Genomic DNA, 16,082 nt, shown 5'->3' on the forward strand with positions numbered 1-16,082 from the left:
CAAAAAAAAAGAGAGAGGAAAAAAAGAGAGAAAAGAAAAGCGGTCCAACAGCATTACTAACAGCAACTATGTGACAGACAGACAGACAACGCTGACCCTTGGCTCTGCTCGCAGGTATCCGCGTCAGCAGAACCGGATCACCAGCAGCACGAGCACCGCCGGGCGACCGTGGCAGCATCCCCCGCAGCGTTTTTTTAGGTAAGCATTTTTACGTGTGATTTCTCGTCTGTCATCCGTCGGCTCTTCTTCCCCATTCAATTGCGCTGCATGCGCGTGTGTGAAGAGCATCTGTCTGCACGCATTCTCACACATACATCAATCACACGCACGCGCGCACACACAACACATATCATCAACACATTTGGAATGAATTGCACGTTGTGCACGAGGTCTTTGTCCCGGTCGCGCGCCCCAAACTGCATTCCCACGCGAGGGGCGCGTGCATGCAACCACGCGAGCGTGCAAGGTGGGTCAATTCCAGCGTATTGGATCATAAGAAAAAGCCCCCCCCCCCATGCACCAGTACCACCTTTGAATTCCTCCTCGTGTGGGCTTCCTGTGTGTACACTTTGCTGCACACAACTTGGGCACAACAAACCTTGTTTACAGTAAAACAATATAAGCGGGAATATGGTTGAGTAAAATGTGATCAAAGGGCAAACTGTACCGTATTTTACTTTTTGTGTACAGTTATTTCTAAATGATGGCTACTCCGGTAAAACCGGTTTGGGATGCTTTGGGATGTGCTGCTGTTTTGTTTAGCGACAGAGTTCAAATGGGAGTGTTATTTGATGAGCTACTGCAATGAAAGGCCAACATTTGCCACCAAATTCAATTTATTTTCAACCCCTGTACAGATGTATTAACCCAAAATCCATTCAATTAGTCTGAGTGGCTGGTTAAGTGCTATGGAATGCACTGCTGTTTTAGTAAGCACCACAATTCTAATTGGCTGAGTGGTCAATTTTGTTTAACGTCTGTTTATTAACTGCGCTAATGAAGGCATCTGTTTAGGGAGAGGCCTTTATTTGTCCAAGACGTCACTGTACCTTGAGGCATAGCTTCAAATAAAGTAGGGGGAACCTCTTAGAGGAAACTGTGTTTTTTCCTCTCTTCTATTATTTGCCACACTTTTTTTCAGAGCGAAAAAACACCTCAGTTATTTCATTGCAAACTACCGTATTTTCCGGACTATAAGGCACACCGGACTATAAGGCGCACCTTCAAGTTTAGAAATTGATCATGAAAAGGGGGGACATATTTTTGCTCCCGACAAGAAGACTCAGCATGAATTCATCTGAAACTGTTTACAGGCTGCTGGGTAAATTGTCAGATTTCACGGTATTATTTTTGTGGGCCATTCCACAAAATCAGTGTCCTTTGCTTGTTGTAATTCTTTCTAAAAATATTGACGCCTTTTTTCCAATTCGACATCCATATGAAACTACTCTGAATTTCCCTATCTCACAGGGCTCTCTTGTATTTAGTAGAACCTTAGCTAAGGGGAGGCTAAAGGCAACAACGTAGCAGTATGTGGTTAGCATTTTTCGTGATTTTTGTCGTCACTTCTAACCATGCATGTGCAACCATTTGATATCTGTTTTGAACCCCAATTATAGATATTGTTCATACAAACTAGTACCTGCTTACCCTGACAAGCACCAATAAGGATTAGAGCCGTTCCTTTAAGCTGCTTTTATCTATAAGCAAAAGTCAATTTTCTGATCTTACTTCCTGTGTGTGAACGCACCGGTGTGAACAGCAATTGTGGTTTTTTTTTTCTTTTTTTGTGTGTCTTTGAAGTGCCTGCACGTCTGTCACCTACAGGAAACTGCGTGTCTATCACTGCTCTGTCAAAAGATAAATCCGGATCAAACGGTCTTGTTGTTGAGGAAGCATGTACTGCTGCATTGCAGTGCATTTCCACTTTGTGAACCTGGTTTGAATTTGTATCATAACTCGTCCCTAAGAAATGTCCAACCACACCGAGCTTACGCAAGCACAACTTGTCTTGCATTGGAGAGCTTAAAAAAGGCAAGTCAGAAGCATCTATGTCTCGCTCCAAAAAAGTTCCGAATATGAAAATGTTTAGCAGATGCCAATCATGCCAGCCTCACTTGTACCTTTCATTGGATGGTTATAAGGAAATGAGGTGGGACAGTGGCCCCGGACTTTTGGCTCAGCAGTTAGCGCTCTGCTCTTCCAAGTCGAGGCCACAGGTATGACCCCAAAGTTGAGTGATGCTTTTGTTGAAGTCTCCGTGCCGTACCCCAGCTTTTGTAGCTCACTTCCTAGCACAGTTGAAGAGGTGAGCCCGAGAATGGTTGCACAAGGTATACTGTAAGCACATGTATATACACGTAGCTTAGGCATGTTGTTCTTAACTATGATGCAATCTCCGAAAGCGCCACATTAATAACTGCAGTAGGAATAACCCGGAAAGTTGAAGTCACGCGTGATGATCTGTGTGATCTTCAGGTTGAATTTATGATGCAAGTCACGAGTAAAGGTTGTATTGCTGGATTTCTTTTGTTAACATAGTAACAGAGCCCCATTTGTTGTGTTGCGCAATGCTGAGGGAATGCAAGTTGCGTTAACACTCGTTTGTATTCGGTACGATTTGAGCACATGATTTGAGTTGATAAAGATGCGGCAAAACATTTATTACTGACGATGGACGTTGAGTAGAGTTGTTGAGAATTACGCGTGGAATTAATTTCAGAATGATTGTGGCTCTCAATTGGAAATTTGTGTTGAAGCTGTTTTTCTCACCGCAAGTTCGATCAGCACCAAGTTGGGCTGATTGTGACAAAAACGACAATAGTGCGCAAAGTGTGCCGCGACGAGAAAAATGACTTTCATGCCTTATTGTAACTTTGCGTTCACCATTCCCTCGTGTGAATCACTGTGATGTTTCCTGAATCCAAATTCAGTCGACTTCATGTGTTTGGCAGTTTGGATTCCGTTTGAAAAATATAACTGTCAACTTGGAGTGGAATTTTTTATTACTCAAATTTGAAACTGGGTCATTCCCCTCCAGTCTTGTGGATGAAAACAATACAATGATTCAATGCTGCTAAACATATATCACTGTAAATAAGTGGCTGGAAAAACACGTTTTGAAGCCTGACTGGCTGCCACAAAGGCCTCGTAGTAACTATTGAAATATATAATTGCACTCGCGATGACCTGATAACACAGATTGAGCGGCCTCATTTGTGGTGGCTCACGGAAAGCCCGGGAGAAGTCTACTTATGTATGCAATGAAAGATGACCATCATTCACGCAAACATGTTTGATGGGGTCATTCTTGCACGAGTCAAACTCAAACGTAATAGCTTGTTTATTTTAGGCAAAAAATGATTCTTGGATATTTGATTCTTTTTTATTTTCATTTATTATTATTATTATTATTATTATTATTATTATTATTATTATTATTATTATTATTATTATTATTATTATTATTATTATTATTACTACTATTATTATTCGTAGTAGTACCGTAATTTTCGGACTATAAGTCGCTCCTGAGTATAAGTCTGCCCCCCACCCAAACGATGAAAAAAAACGCGACTTATAGTCCGAAAATTACGGTAGTAGTATTTATGCCTCAACTTGCTTTTTTGCAGGGTATATCTAAAATTATTAGCATGTTTTACGAGATTGTCTGACAAAAAAATATTTCCTGTTCCAACAACCTTTGTTAGGGATACAGTCCCCAAAATTAAAAGTTCTTTTTCCGTTGTACGTTATAAAAAATGACAATTACAGCGGTTCATATCCAAGTTGTAGAAGAAATTAGGATCTGTGAGGCTTGAGGATCCAAGTGCAGGCAAGCAGGAAGGCAAGGCAAACAAGGAATGTAGAATCAAACAAATCGAAATCCCAAAACTAAGTCATGAAGTAGCAAACTAGAAATAGAAGCACAACAGGAGCAATGATCCAACACACACTGAGAGGATGCAGGGAATGAAATCAAAACAAACTGAGAAGACGGCAAAGAATACCTGGACGAGACACTGAGGGAGGAGCCGATTGGTAGACACAAGGGATGACATGAAAAGTCCAACTACAGTTCACGACAACCACTGCGTCATGATGGAAAACGACTCGGATTTTCCGCTCAACAACTGCTTATGTATAAGTATGCGGTTGATATTGAATCAAAAAATGTTTTGCTTCCAAAGTTCGGCCATTAGTGTGAATGGAAATGAGTGAATGTGAATGCTCATCGTCGCTTTTAGCCGTTCCCGCGGTGGCGTCACCGAACATGTTCATCGTGCCAGCGAGTTAGCGTGTCCACATGAAAAAGCTCCACTGAGCATTCGGATCCTAAAAAAAAACGCTGCTATATAATTTGAATGCTGGTCGTAGCCACAGGAGAAGTTTCTCCTCTCATCACTTCCAGGCCTCATCCGTGCGGAAGCATCAGAGACGAGTGGGCAGGGCACTGTGGGAAGGTGGAGGTGGAATTTCAGAAGCTCTCTCACGGACCAGAGCAGCAATTATGTGATCTTCAAAAGTGCCAGGACCAGCTGTGCATCTCACTCCCGGATGCGCATCTCACTCCCGGACAGCCGTGGGATCCGACTTTGCCACGTGAAAGCTGGCCAATTAGCCTCCTTTTACGAGCACCATAAACTGTCAGAATTTCTTGCAATATTTGCCAAAACGTAGGAACCTTTTTGTATGGTCTTGCCTATTGCGTAATTCCGTATTTCCTCAAATACATTGAACATATTCTATTTATTCGATATATAGGGCGCATCAACATGGTGACCTTGAGATTGCCACATGATGTCTGCTTGTGGGTTCGCGCACAGGAAATCCAATCTTTTCATTGTCTATCGTGCTTTTCCTCATGAAGGTCAAGGGTTTGAGGAGGCAGGTTACACTGGGCACATATTTAATCATTAACAATCACCGTTCAATCCATATCACATCAGAATGATCATAATATAACACGAGATAAACTATTGCTTTATCTGTCCCGCACGGGCAAGTTCCATTTATGCGGCTGAGCCTAACCTACTGGTTCCTGGCAATCCCAGGTCATAATCATTTCTTGTATATTTAAAATGAAAATGGAGTAAAAAAAGAACAACAACGACACAATTGCAGGAAAAAATGAGGCTGTCTGAACACAAACAAATAATGTAGCTCCACAGAACATAAACAAGGATGTTACAAGTTAGTGGAGCAATCACATGGCAGAGATGGTGAAACTTTACATAAATGATGTAACCATGGGATAGTCCAGTGCTCATGATGGGTTGCGAGCGTGTCTCCATCCCTTCCTTCCCAGTTCACGCGCACACAAGTGTCTGTTTGCAAGATAATCAGTGACATAGACACTTCCTCATTCAAATGTCCGCACACCAAGGACTAAGGCGACGCTAAAATCAGAGACGCTGCACAGGAAAAGGGCAAATAACCCACGGACGACTGGTAAGAGCTTGTCTACTTTGTACTAACTTGACGCAAACCAAAACAAAAAAGTCTGTGGATTATTATTTGGTGATTATGAAGTCATTTGTTGCGTATGAAGTTGAAATAAAAAAGATAAAATGGAGAATGATTTCATTTAGATTAAAAATGATTAAACATGATTACTGCAGTCGCAAACACCAATATCAACCCTTCTTATGAATACAACAATAACAATAATAAAACACACTTAATACATCTAATAAAAAAACTTTTATAAAATTTGTATTTAATTTATTCTTATTTTAATCTTTAACTTTTCTGGTAGTGCAATTCCACTTTATGTGGAATTATTGTATTTATCCGAACATGCATTAAAAATATAGTGTATTCTTATATTAATACTCCATATGAACAAGATGACTACAAATATAAAGTATAGTGGGTGGTTTTCTTCAATTATATCCTATCTTGTCTAGTATTTGGACCATTGAAAAATAATTTGTCAATTGTTAGTCTGGGATTCTCGAGTAACTACAATGATAGAAACGCAAACTGCAACTTCATAGAATTAATGTGTATACGTGCGTAATACTGGTCTTCCTGTTGTTAAATGTTACCAATCATTTTCATTTATGAGTGTGTAGATCAGGTTAGATTAGATAGAACTTTATCCCACAGTGGGGAAACCATTTGAATGGACTACTACTGACCAATAAAAATTTCATAGCTACCGCTGAGCCTTTTCAAATGAAGGTACACTTAAGTAAAACGGCTGCGGTTCCTAAATGCTAAATATAAACTTTTAAATCAAAGATGAATCCCATTGTAACCTCAAAAACATCATTTGTCCAAATACTTCTGGGACGGTCAACCAGATGGGAATTCTACAAATTCTTACCTCCCCTGCAACACTCCGCCACTCCAGGTCGTTAATGGGTGTAGTTGGCCTCTTAAGAGTGGGATTAATGGGTTTAATGGCACGTGTTTGCAGAAATGTATTTTTGCGTAGCATTGTTGGTGTAATCGGTGCTGTAGGAGGAAAGCGGGCTTAATCTGCCTCAGAGGGATCACTTTGTAATAGAGTTAGTGCTCCCCGGTCTGACCTTGGTGGACCGTGTATTACGTGTTTAATCCTTCCACAGTCCAAAGAAAATAGATCTTGTTTTTTTTTTTACCCGTCAGCACATTTGGGATGATTAGTTTGGATCAATGGAGGTGCGGAAGAAGCGAGTATACAGTCTACAGGGCCATCAAAAAAGGCTCCAAAACATGAAGCAACAATAATATTTAGTGTAATAAATTGGATTGTTGCATCATGTTTCCCACCATTAATTGAGTATGGCCCCCAGATGACATTCTGTTCAAGAGCCTTCCTTGACTTTGCATACATTTATGCAGTGGTGGGTGAAATGAGAAGCAAAGTGTGAAAATGGAGCCAGGTTCCAGTGGCAAACAGGATTATCATCATCTCACCATTTGCCCTAAGTGTGACAGAGAATTCGGGTCACCTTTTCTGACCGACCTTTTCAATAGCTTCTGTAAGAATACTAAGTGCAACTTTCTTACGTTACTCGAGAGCAAAAATATTTGGTATCGCTAGCTTCGATTCAATTGTGTCCAATCGATGATTGATTCACTACTTGGTTGCGGCTCTGGTTCTGTTCATGCTCAACAAATTTGTTGTCAAAAGTGCAACATCATCAATGTATGTATATTGTGTACTGTCTTGTCACCGTGGGATAGTGGGAACGTCATTTCGATTTCTTTGTGTGTCTTTGCATGTAAAGAAATTGACAATAAAGCAGACTTTGACCTTGACTTAGGCCACATTTCCACGAAAACCACCAATGAGTCGTCATCAAAAGACGTGGATATCGTGGCAAGGCGTTAGAGCGACCGGAGTGAATCCTGAGCTTTGAAAAGTAAGCAAGCGTCGATGTTGGTCGGCGTGTTTTAGTGTGCTGATTCAAATTCCATCCGGGTGGGAAGAGAAGTCATACTCCACTCGATATCGTTTTATTAAGGCCGGCATGATCGTTTGGAAATGTGCACTTCTTGTTTTATGAATACATACTAGTTCACTGACCTCAAATAAGCAGATAGAAGAGACAATGTTTGCTCATCTTTCATGTTGAACTGAAATTTTGCACTTTTAATCATCTCATTTGTTTGGCTAGTCTTTATTGGCTCTATTGTAACAATGTTGTGTACACACACGCACACACACTCTGACGTCTCCAGGGAAAAAAAACACCCCACACCTTCATTCACGTGGCCTCGTGGTGATGTACTACTTGTTTGTCGCCCGCTTCAACTGCTCAGAGGCGAATATTATTCTCGGAGATGTGGGCAAAAAGCTCCACTTTGAGTCCATCCATACTTAATGAAGAACAAGGCCATCGGTCAGTGTTTTCGTCAACTGAATGCGGACGCGCTTAAGTGGTTCTGCAAAAAAAAGTACAGTACGTTCCATTTGTAGAAGCAGACAGAATTACTCTTCGTCCTGGACCTGGATTTGTCATCTCGGATGCTTTTCATAATGTATTGCAGCTAACCTTCACTTGTTTTATATGGATTGTAAGGCTGTCTGAGATGTTGATTGGCTCCCAGCATGCAAAAGCGCTACCTAACCATTCATTTTCATTCAGCCATCATGGTTTAGATTATAATCTAATCTCTGATTGTATCAACAGATGCTATCACATATTGTCTGTTTCGGATACAAGAGAGCATTTGTGTAAATACGCTGATGTGGGATTTGAGGATTGAGGCTGTTTTGTCAGCCTTTTCAGATTGCCATTCAAAGTGCGCGGCAAGCACAAGCGACTCCATCTTGTTCTACTCGAGGGTAGATTTGAATTTTTTACAAGTGAACTGTGCTCGTCTCATTTTTACTTCAATATTCATTCGTGTTTACGGCATTGCCGTCGTTTGCGGCAGCAACCGAATACGTGTTGATTTGAACGAGGCTTCTTGATTAGCACTTGAAGCTAAAGCAGTCAATGCGGAGTTTGTTTAAACTTCTTCTGGTTTATTTATCATTTAAAGGACTCCCACAGCCTATCTACAGTGTTGGAAATGAACTTTTCCGTTTAGGATGAACACGCTTAGAATTTTCACATAATAGCATATTGAACTTTGACGGACTGTCATTGAGTCAATGTATGGCTTTTTAGTCCGTGCAATGTTCCAAGCCAGTTGATACGACGCAAGCGCGACAGTCTCCGAGTGCTTTGTAATTTTGGGGGAAAAACTGTACCTGTTTATCTGCCTGACTTTTCAAAGCTATGGATTTTTTTCCCCTGCCATTTTGAGAGCAAAATTGACACTCATTGTTTACTCGAATGGGTTTGCCCCTCCTGCTTTGTGGAATTTTACCTCATGTGCGTTTGACAAAAAATACCAGATTAAACTCAAGCAAAGCACAAAAAAACACCCCACAAACACAAATGTTGATATGAACTTCAATAAAAGCCGCATGAAATTAGGCAAAGAGCCATGCCTAGTTTTATGAGAGTTGGCCAGGCCTGTGTTCGTGGCTTTGGTCCTTTATGACTGTTTGTCCTTTATAACGGTTACGTTAATGACTGTGTATGACGCTAGTGGCTTTTGTCATTTATTTGGGCACATAGACAATCATTATTTGTGTAAGTGAGATAGTTTCTTATTTTTTTGATACATCATTTTTTTTCTATATATACCGTAATTTTCGGACTAAAAGTCGCTCCGGAATATAGGTCGCGTTAGCCATAAAATGCCCCCCAAAAAAAAAGCGATTACATAAATAACACGTTTATAAAAACATCTGTGTCCCTCCAAATCAATAAATCCATCGATCGTCCTACTATATTGTAGCGTTAACAAAGTACAAGGAAAGACGTGGGTTAGGTAAACGGCTCATTATTTAACAAAACAAACTTCCAGGCGTGTGGCGGCGTGGACTTCCAGCCACGGAGGTGGAAGAGAGATCCATAGAATAGGACCGGGCGTGCGTAAAAGCCATGACCGAGCCCCAACAAATTTGGAAACTAAAACTTCTTCCAAATTGTGACGATTAATAGAAATGTTTTTTGTCCACTCTCTCTCTCTCCATTCGGATGTGGAGGCCATCGGCAAAAATACGCCTAGCATTTTTACACTCTCCGCTACAGGTATAAGTGCCATTTTGATGATTACGCAAGCCTGCAATCATCTGGTGGTAGGTCCAGACAAGATGGTCTGTTCTGACGTCAATGCTCTTGTCTGTCTATTGGGAGGGATGATTACACAGAAGATTGCCGGAACAAGTAATGGAAAAGTTTCCTCTGCAAAGAAGACGTTTTTTCTTTTGTGGTTTTCTTCTGCTCTGAGACCTGCCTGTCTATTCATGAGCGTGCATGGAAAGTCCATCAGCAAAGACCACTTCCTTAGGGATCCTGCCTTGTATTGAGACATCAAGAACTGTGATGGAATCGCTTCTTTCCACGTTTAAATCCTGAATTTCCTTCTGGGAAGTCCGACATCCTCCCAACATGTATGTTCGGCTGTAACCGCATGGGAGAGGCTCCGTTGCCATGGTAGCGCTGCATAGGATAAGCAGTGAAGAAAATTAATGCATGGATGGATGGATGGATAGCAAGATGACGCTTAGAGTGGTAGAAGGGGAAAACATTTGTAGTTAAAAAAAGACGAGATACATTTAAACACCACATAGGGGTAATTGACATATGACCTCACTGCCAGACTAAATAGAGGAACATGTTGAGCACAAGGGATGAGGTGGCAGACCAGCTCACTAACTCACTCAAAAACCCTTTTAGGAAAGATTTTCAGTAAATGTTCTGAAACTTTAGACACTGTTATCCCTCCAAAGAGACCAATAAATTGATACTCTATATATGCAAGTAGTCACAAGGAAAACATTATTTGTTGCAAGGTCAGCTCAACTGTGCTAAAGTGAGACCAGTTAACCATCTGTTTATGGTTCAACATTCAAGGAAGTTGTCCATCCATCCATCCATCCATCCATCCATCCATCCATCCATCCATCCATCCATCCATCCATCCATCCATCCATCCATCCATCCATCCATCCATCCATCCATCCATCCATCCATCCATCCATCCATCCATCCATCCATCCATCCATCCATCCATCCATCCATCCATCCATCCCTCCCTCCCTCCCTCCCTCCCTCCCTCCCTCCCTCCATCCATCCATCCATCCATCCATCCATCCATCCATCCATCCATCCATCCATCCATCCATCCCATCCCATCCCATCCCATCCCATCCCATCAAGCATTAGTACGACTTATGAATTAAAAGTAAAATGCCATAAATAGGTTAATCTTCTTCTCAAAGAGGCTAACCTGTCATTTTGGGACTTTCATTCCGCATCTCATTGCCATGTGTTGCTCTGCGGAGAGCCTCGCCAACCATCGTCCTCTGCTCTTACTTCTCCATCACTACGCTTGTGTTGTTTCACGCTCACCGACTCAACCTGAATTCTGCCTGGTTAGGGGAACCACATCCACATTTGGTTTGTTGAAAACATTTTGCCAGCTGCGCCCTTGTTTTTTTTGTAAAACCGAGTCAGTGTTAGAAAGTCCTATTTCTCCATTGGGAAACGTTTGACCTCCCGTCGACGTGTTGGAACTGCTACATTCGCAACATATGAATCACGGCTCCCACCTGATGTAGCCCCGAGGCTTTCACAAAGCATGTCACTTTCGCTATGTGTGTCTCCATGCAGTCGCAATATTCTTTGGCCTAGTTGTTCCTTGCTGTTTTCCTGGAGCTCGACTGAGGTCAACGCTTGAGCTTTGGCCTCCGGAGGGTGTGTGTGTGTGCACGGATGTGGATGTAAAGGGTTAAAGGGGGTCGGCCGGTTTATGTGAGCGGTGCCTGGGTTGCCTTTCTGCCGCACTCTGCAAGTCCTGGCAGGACTGACGGGAAGCTGTAATTACCACGAGAGGTTTCCTTCTGACAAGACCCCCATTTGTCCCCAGAGAAAAGCCTGTCTCACATTAAGAGAGCATCTTTTTCTAATTAAGTTTGGCTAAGGAGGTTGTGGTGCCTTAATGTGTATTCAAAGCGTCACTCACTTTATTTACTGTGTACAGTAGAGCCTCTAATACAAACACAATTTAATTTTTTTTTTTACAATTACAAACAAATCACATTGGAATAAATCGTTCTATAGTGAAAATGTCAGTCATAAATTCTATATTTCCTCTCCAGGGATTTAAAAAAAAAAAAAAAACAGTTTGCCTTGAGATACAAGTAGTGCTGAATTATTTTTAATATAAAGCAAATTTTTTTCGGACTATAAGTCGCGTTTTTTTTCATAGTTTGGGTGGGTGACTTATAATGAGGAGCAACCTATTTGTGAATTTTTTCAAAAGATTTAAAAAAAAAAGACCTGTTTTCCAAACTCTATAACATCAGGACATATTCGACTTTTTATTTGACTTTTATTAGGAACAAAGGGTAGGTTTGTTGTCTTTCGATTTAAGTCACAATTTAGACATACCAGCTCAGCCGTTCCTTATGATCTTTATTTCTCCTCCAGGCCCTGCAGTGACGTCTTGGCTGACCCCTGTCCTCCCCTTCCAGCCCCTCTCGCCCACCCACACTCCCCTCCTGCTCCAGCTGCATGGCTTTGTTTGTTGTCGGTGAGCTCCCCTTGGTAATAAAGTCCAGCATGAGGCAGTGGAGACGGCTTGTGTTGGTGGGAATGCTGGCCTGGATGCTCATCTTTCTCGCCCTTTTCTCGTACTTCCTTGACGCACGAGTTAAGAAGTTGCCGACCTCTGCCGGCTCCCTCCTCTCCCAGCACCCCGACACCCGCCGCCTGGCCTCTATCCAGGCCTCCCATCAGAACACAGTCTCCAGCCCGACCATACCGGGAGATGCGCTGGAACCTGAGCCTCACAACAACTCTGTGACCTCCAGCAACAATGGCAGCCAGGAGCTGAGTAACCAAAACTACATGGACCCCCAGACTCTGGCGGCCTGGTCTTCCTTTGGCACGGAGAATGTAGGCTCTCACTCAGACCCGGCGTTTCAAAGTCATGAAATGACTTCCCAAACTACGGAATATGAAAACCACGTGAATAGAGCCCAACCTCATGGAGGAGAGGAAGACGAGGAGGATGAATATGAGAGAGAAAATGCAGATGAAATCAAGAGCAACAGAATAAGGACTGAACGTGTCAGGAAAACCACTGACGCTTTCTCTAACCTGGAGGAGACCTCCAAGTCAGTGTCACTGTTGAAGCGCCTGTGGCAAGGGCGCTTGTCCATTGAGATGCTGGAGCCGAAGCTGCAGCGAGCCCGGAATGACTACCTGAACAGCAACAAACACCGCGTGGCCTACAAGGGGCTCCGCCGACCCTCTCAAAGTGCCAAGGAGCTGCTGTGTCATCTGAAGGCCAAGGCCCGGCTGAGCACGGTCGACGGATCAGAGAAGCCTTTCTTCTCACTGGGATGGGCCCATCTAGTGCCGACCCTCCAGCTGGAACAGATGTCTCAAGGCGGGAGTCCCATCAAGACATGTGCCGTGGTGGCTTCTGCCGGTGCCATTTTACGATCGGGACTGGGCAAAGAAATTGGTGAGTGGTCTTGTGGTTCCTTCCTGAATCATTGCTTGAATATGAACAAAAAAATATTCTCGGATTTGAATGCTCATAGTTTATAGTGATAACGTCTATTAATCGAGTTCATGATGAAACTGTCCGAGGATTTGAAGAGAAAAACAAAGCTGTCAGCAGAATAGTTGAAATTGTGTCACGTTCAGGGTCACCGTGAGATATTTTAAGAACGAATCATCATATAATACCTGTAAATATTCCATGTGAATGCTAAAAGTGGATTTGCTGGAAAGAAATGATCCAGAAATGTGACAATTTGACCCAATTTTGGATCCTTTTGCTAAAAATCAACCCTGGGTTTAGCAAAACCACCCAAAATTGGGTCAAATTGACTCCATTTCCTGGGTCGCTCCGATTTTGAACTCAGCACTTTTAAAGCTGCATGCATAGATTGTTGTTCGAGTGCTGTGAGAAAATGTAAGGTGAGGATGTATACAGAAGAGGAAACCAAAGTTGTCGTTCGTGTCTGTCGCTGCGGTCGCTCGCTAACAGGAAGCCACGGAGGTGACTTGCTGACGCGTTTGTGAAAGTAAGCACAGATGAATATTTTGGGTACCAAAGTCAGCTAGATGATTTGGAAAGATTATAAGAAGCTTTCGGTATGATGCTGATGCACAAACTGTGAAATGCGTTTAATTGCGCTGCTAATTGCACAGGATGGGAACTGAGCCACTATCCATGACTTGATGGATTTCCCAGAATTTTCTTTTTAGGCCGCATTAATGAATGGATGGATGGAAGGTGCGCCTTATAGTCCGGAAAATACGGTACGTAGTTACATTAAAATTTAGGGAGGAGGACAAAGCATGCCATTTATGCAATTCTATTCACTCACTCACTCACTCACTCACTCACTCACTCACTCACTCACTCACTCACTCACTCACTCACTCACTCACTCACTCACTCACTCACTCACTCACTCACTCACTCACTCACTCACTCACTCACTCACTCACTCACTCACTCACTCACTCACTCACTCACTATGGAATTAATACATAAAAAAAAATATTTGTTTCTCTTTCAATATATATTGAAAGAAATATTCATCCATCCATCTTCTGAACTGCTTTTCTTCATGAGGGTCGCGGGCGTGCTGGAGCCTATCCCAGCCGTTCTGGGGCAGTAGGCGGGGCCCAATAGTCTTTGGGTAGGCGGGTGACACCCTGAATTGGTTGCCAGCCAATCGCAGGGTACACGGAGAGCAACAACCATCTACACGCACTCACACCTAGGGGCAATTTGGAGTGGCCTAGCATACCTGTTTGGACTATTTGGATTGGTACTGGCTGACTAAGCGTGTTTTTGGAATGTGGAAGGAAAGCGGCGGTGGGAAAACACGCAACCTCCACAGAGGAAGGGATCGAACCCTGCACCTCTGAACTGTGAGGTGGATGTGCTAACCAGTGCACACGGTGCCGCCCAGGAATACATACATTTAGAAATAAGGCTGCATATGTTCCACCTTTTACGTTGAATATGATCACATTTTCATTTGCAGTCGTCAGATATGTCAAGCAAGGCCCGCAGTTAGCAGTTTGCACACCTTTCCAATCTGTGCGCACTCTAGTTGGTAGATGGAGGAGCTTGGCAGGCTGGAGAAAAAGTGTGAAATCCCTGACAGATGGCTCACTAGGGAAATAAAAGGTTGGCGTGTGTTATCCCACCCTCAACAGCTCCTGTTCTGGCATCCATCAGGTGTCTTTATATCACATTGAATGTCTTTAAATTTGATTCCTGAATGCATCAAACATTTCTTTTAATATCAACAGCATGCCCCCTCTGCCTGATATTTATTGTGGCAGCTGTGCATAGAAAAAAAAAAGTCTTTGAAAGAGGCGACAGTTGCGTGATGTGAAACACAGCATGCATTCACAGTGCTTATGACATAATCTGTTTTATTGTTCTGAAACTCTGAAGCACCCCGATTAATTCCTTATATAGCGCAAACTCCTCGATTAATTCCTTTGTGCATTGCCCACTTGAATAATTAAACATTGCACTTCAACTAGGTCTCCTCTGTATTAAATGCCAATTCTCAATTGATTGCACCGTGTGCATCATCCACTTGAATCATTTAACCTCCACAAGCTTTCATTCTGATTCAATATTATGCCTCCACTCTTATTTGATGCCCAAAATATTCTTGCGGGTTCCATTCACTTTCATGAATAAATGCTGCACGGTAACTATCAATCTATCGCTATCTATCTATATGTGTTGCTCCACCATTGGTGTTCAAATAGCTGATGCTATTTGTTTGCCTGCCTGTGGTGATTTGCATTGTTTGCTAGCATTCAGCTGGCAATGTCTCACACCAAGTTATGTGAAATACAGTTGTAATTGTCTGTTTTATGTTTCGTTTGATAGTCCATTTTTGGGAATAGCATTAAAGAGCTTGAAACCTTTTTAAGCTTTGTTCACTATTCGCTAAAAGAATACTGTCAATGCCTTCCAGTAAATGCCTTAGCGCATATATTCTCTGCAAATAACCATTCCCCGCACTTTGAGGAAAGAGAATAATTAGCAATGAACACAAAGCAAATGTATAAAAAAAAAGTCTACAACATCAATGTCCAGCTGGGAGTTTTTGCAGTGGATCTGTGCACTTGTTCATTTTAATATCAACATTTTTCCTCGTCATAAAAAAGGTCACCAGCACAACACAGGAAGTTATAGTGTCACACACACACATACAGATGTAGATATAGATTGACCCTTTTTCATTTGACTATGTGCTCATCATTATATGCTTGTTGTTTGCAATGGTGTGGACTCGTGTTGACAAATTATATAGTCTTGAAATGTAAACGTTAAAAATACTTTATTGCGTTACTTGTGAGGATGATGAATCTGTTCCTCTGAACGATTCATGATGCATTACTGCCCCCGTCTGGTCACCACAGCGAACAGCAGCTTTAGATACAAGCAATTTAAACACGCAAATACTTTTGGAAGACGTTCTTTTTTAGTTTTTATAGCTGTATATTTTTATATTGGTGTAGTATTTA

General features: G+C 42.2%; 1 protein-coding gene across 1 annotated transcript in view; it reads left to right on the forward strand.

Annotated features, from left to right (window-relative positions):
- st6gal2a (ST6 beta-galactosamide alpha-2,6-sialyltranferase 2a) overlaps positions 1–16,082 on the forward strand; it is a 27,675-nt gene continuing 11,593 nt past the window's right edge. Inside the window, exons 1-2 of the mRNA XM_061286955.1 lie at positions 1–198; positions 11,988–13,029. Coding sequence (XP_061142939.1) covers positions 12,072–13,029 — 958 coding nt within the window. The 5' untranslated portion in view covers positions 1–198; positions 11,988–12,071. The remainder of the gene's footprint in view (positions 199–11,987; positions 13,030–16,082) is intronic.

Source organism: Syngnathus typhle, linkage group LG9 (genome assembly GCF_033458585.1).
Source record: "Syngnathus typhle isolate RoL2023-S1 ecotype Sweden linkage group LG9, RoL_Styp_1.0, whole genome shotgun sequence".
NCBI classification, from domain to species: Eukaryota; Metazoa; Chordata; class Actinopteri; order Syngnathiformes; family Syngnathidae; genus Syngnathus; species Syngnathus typhle.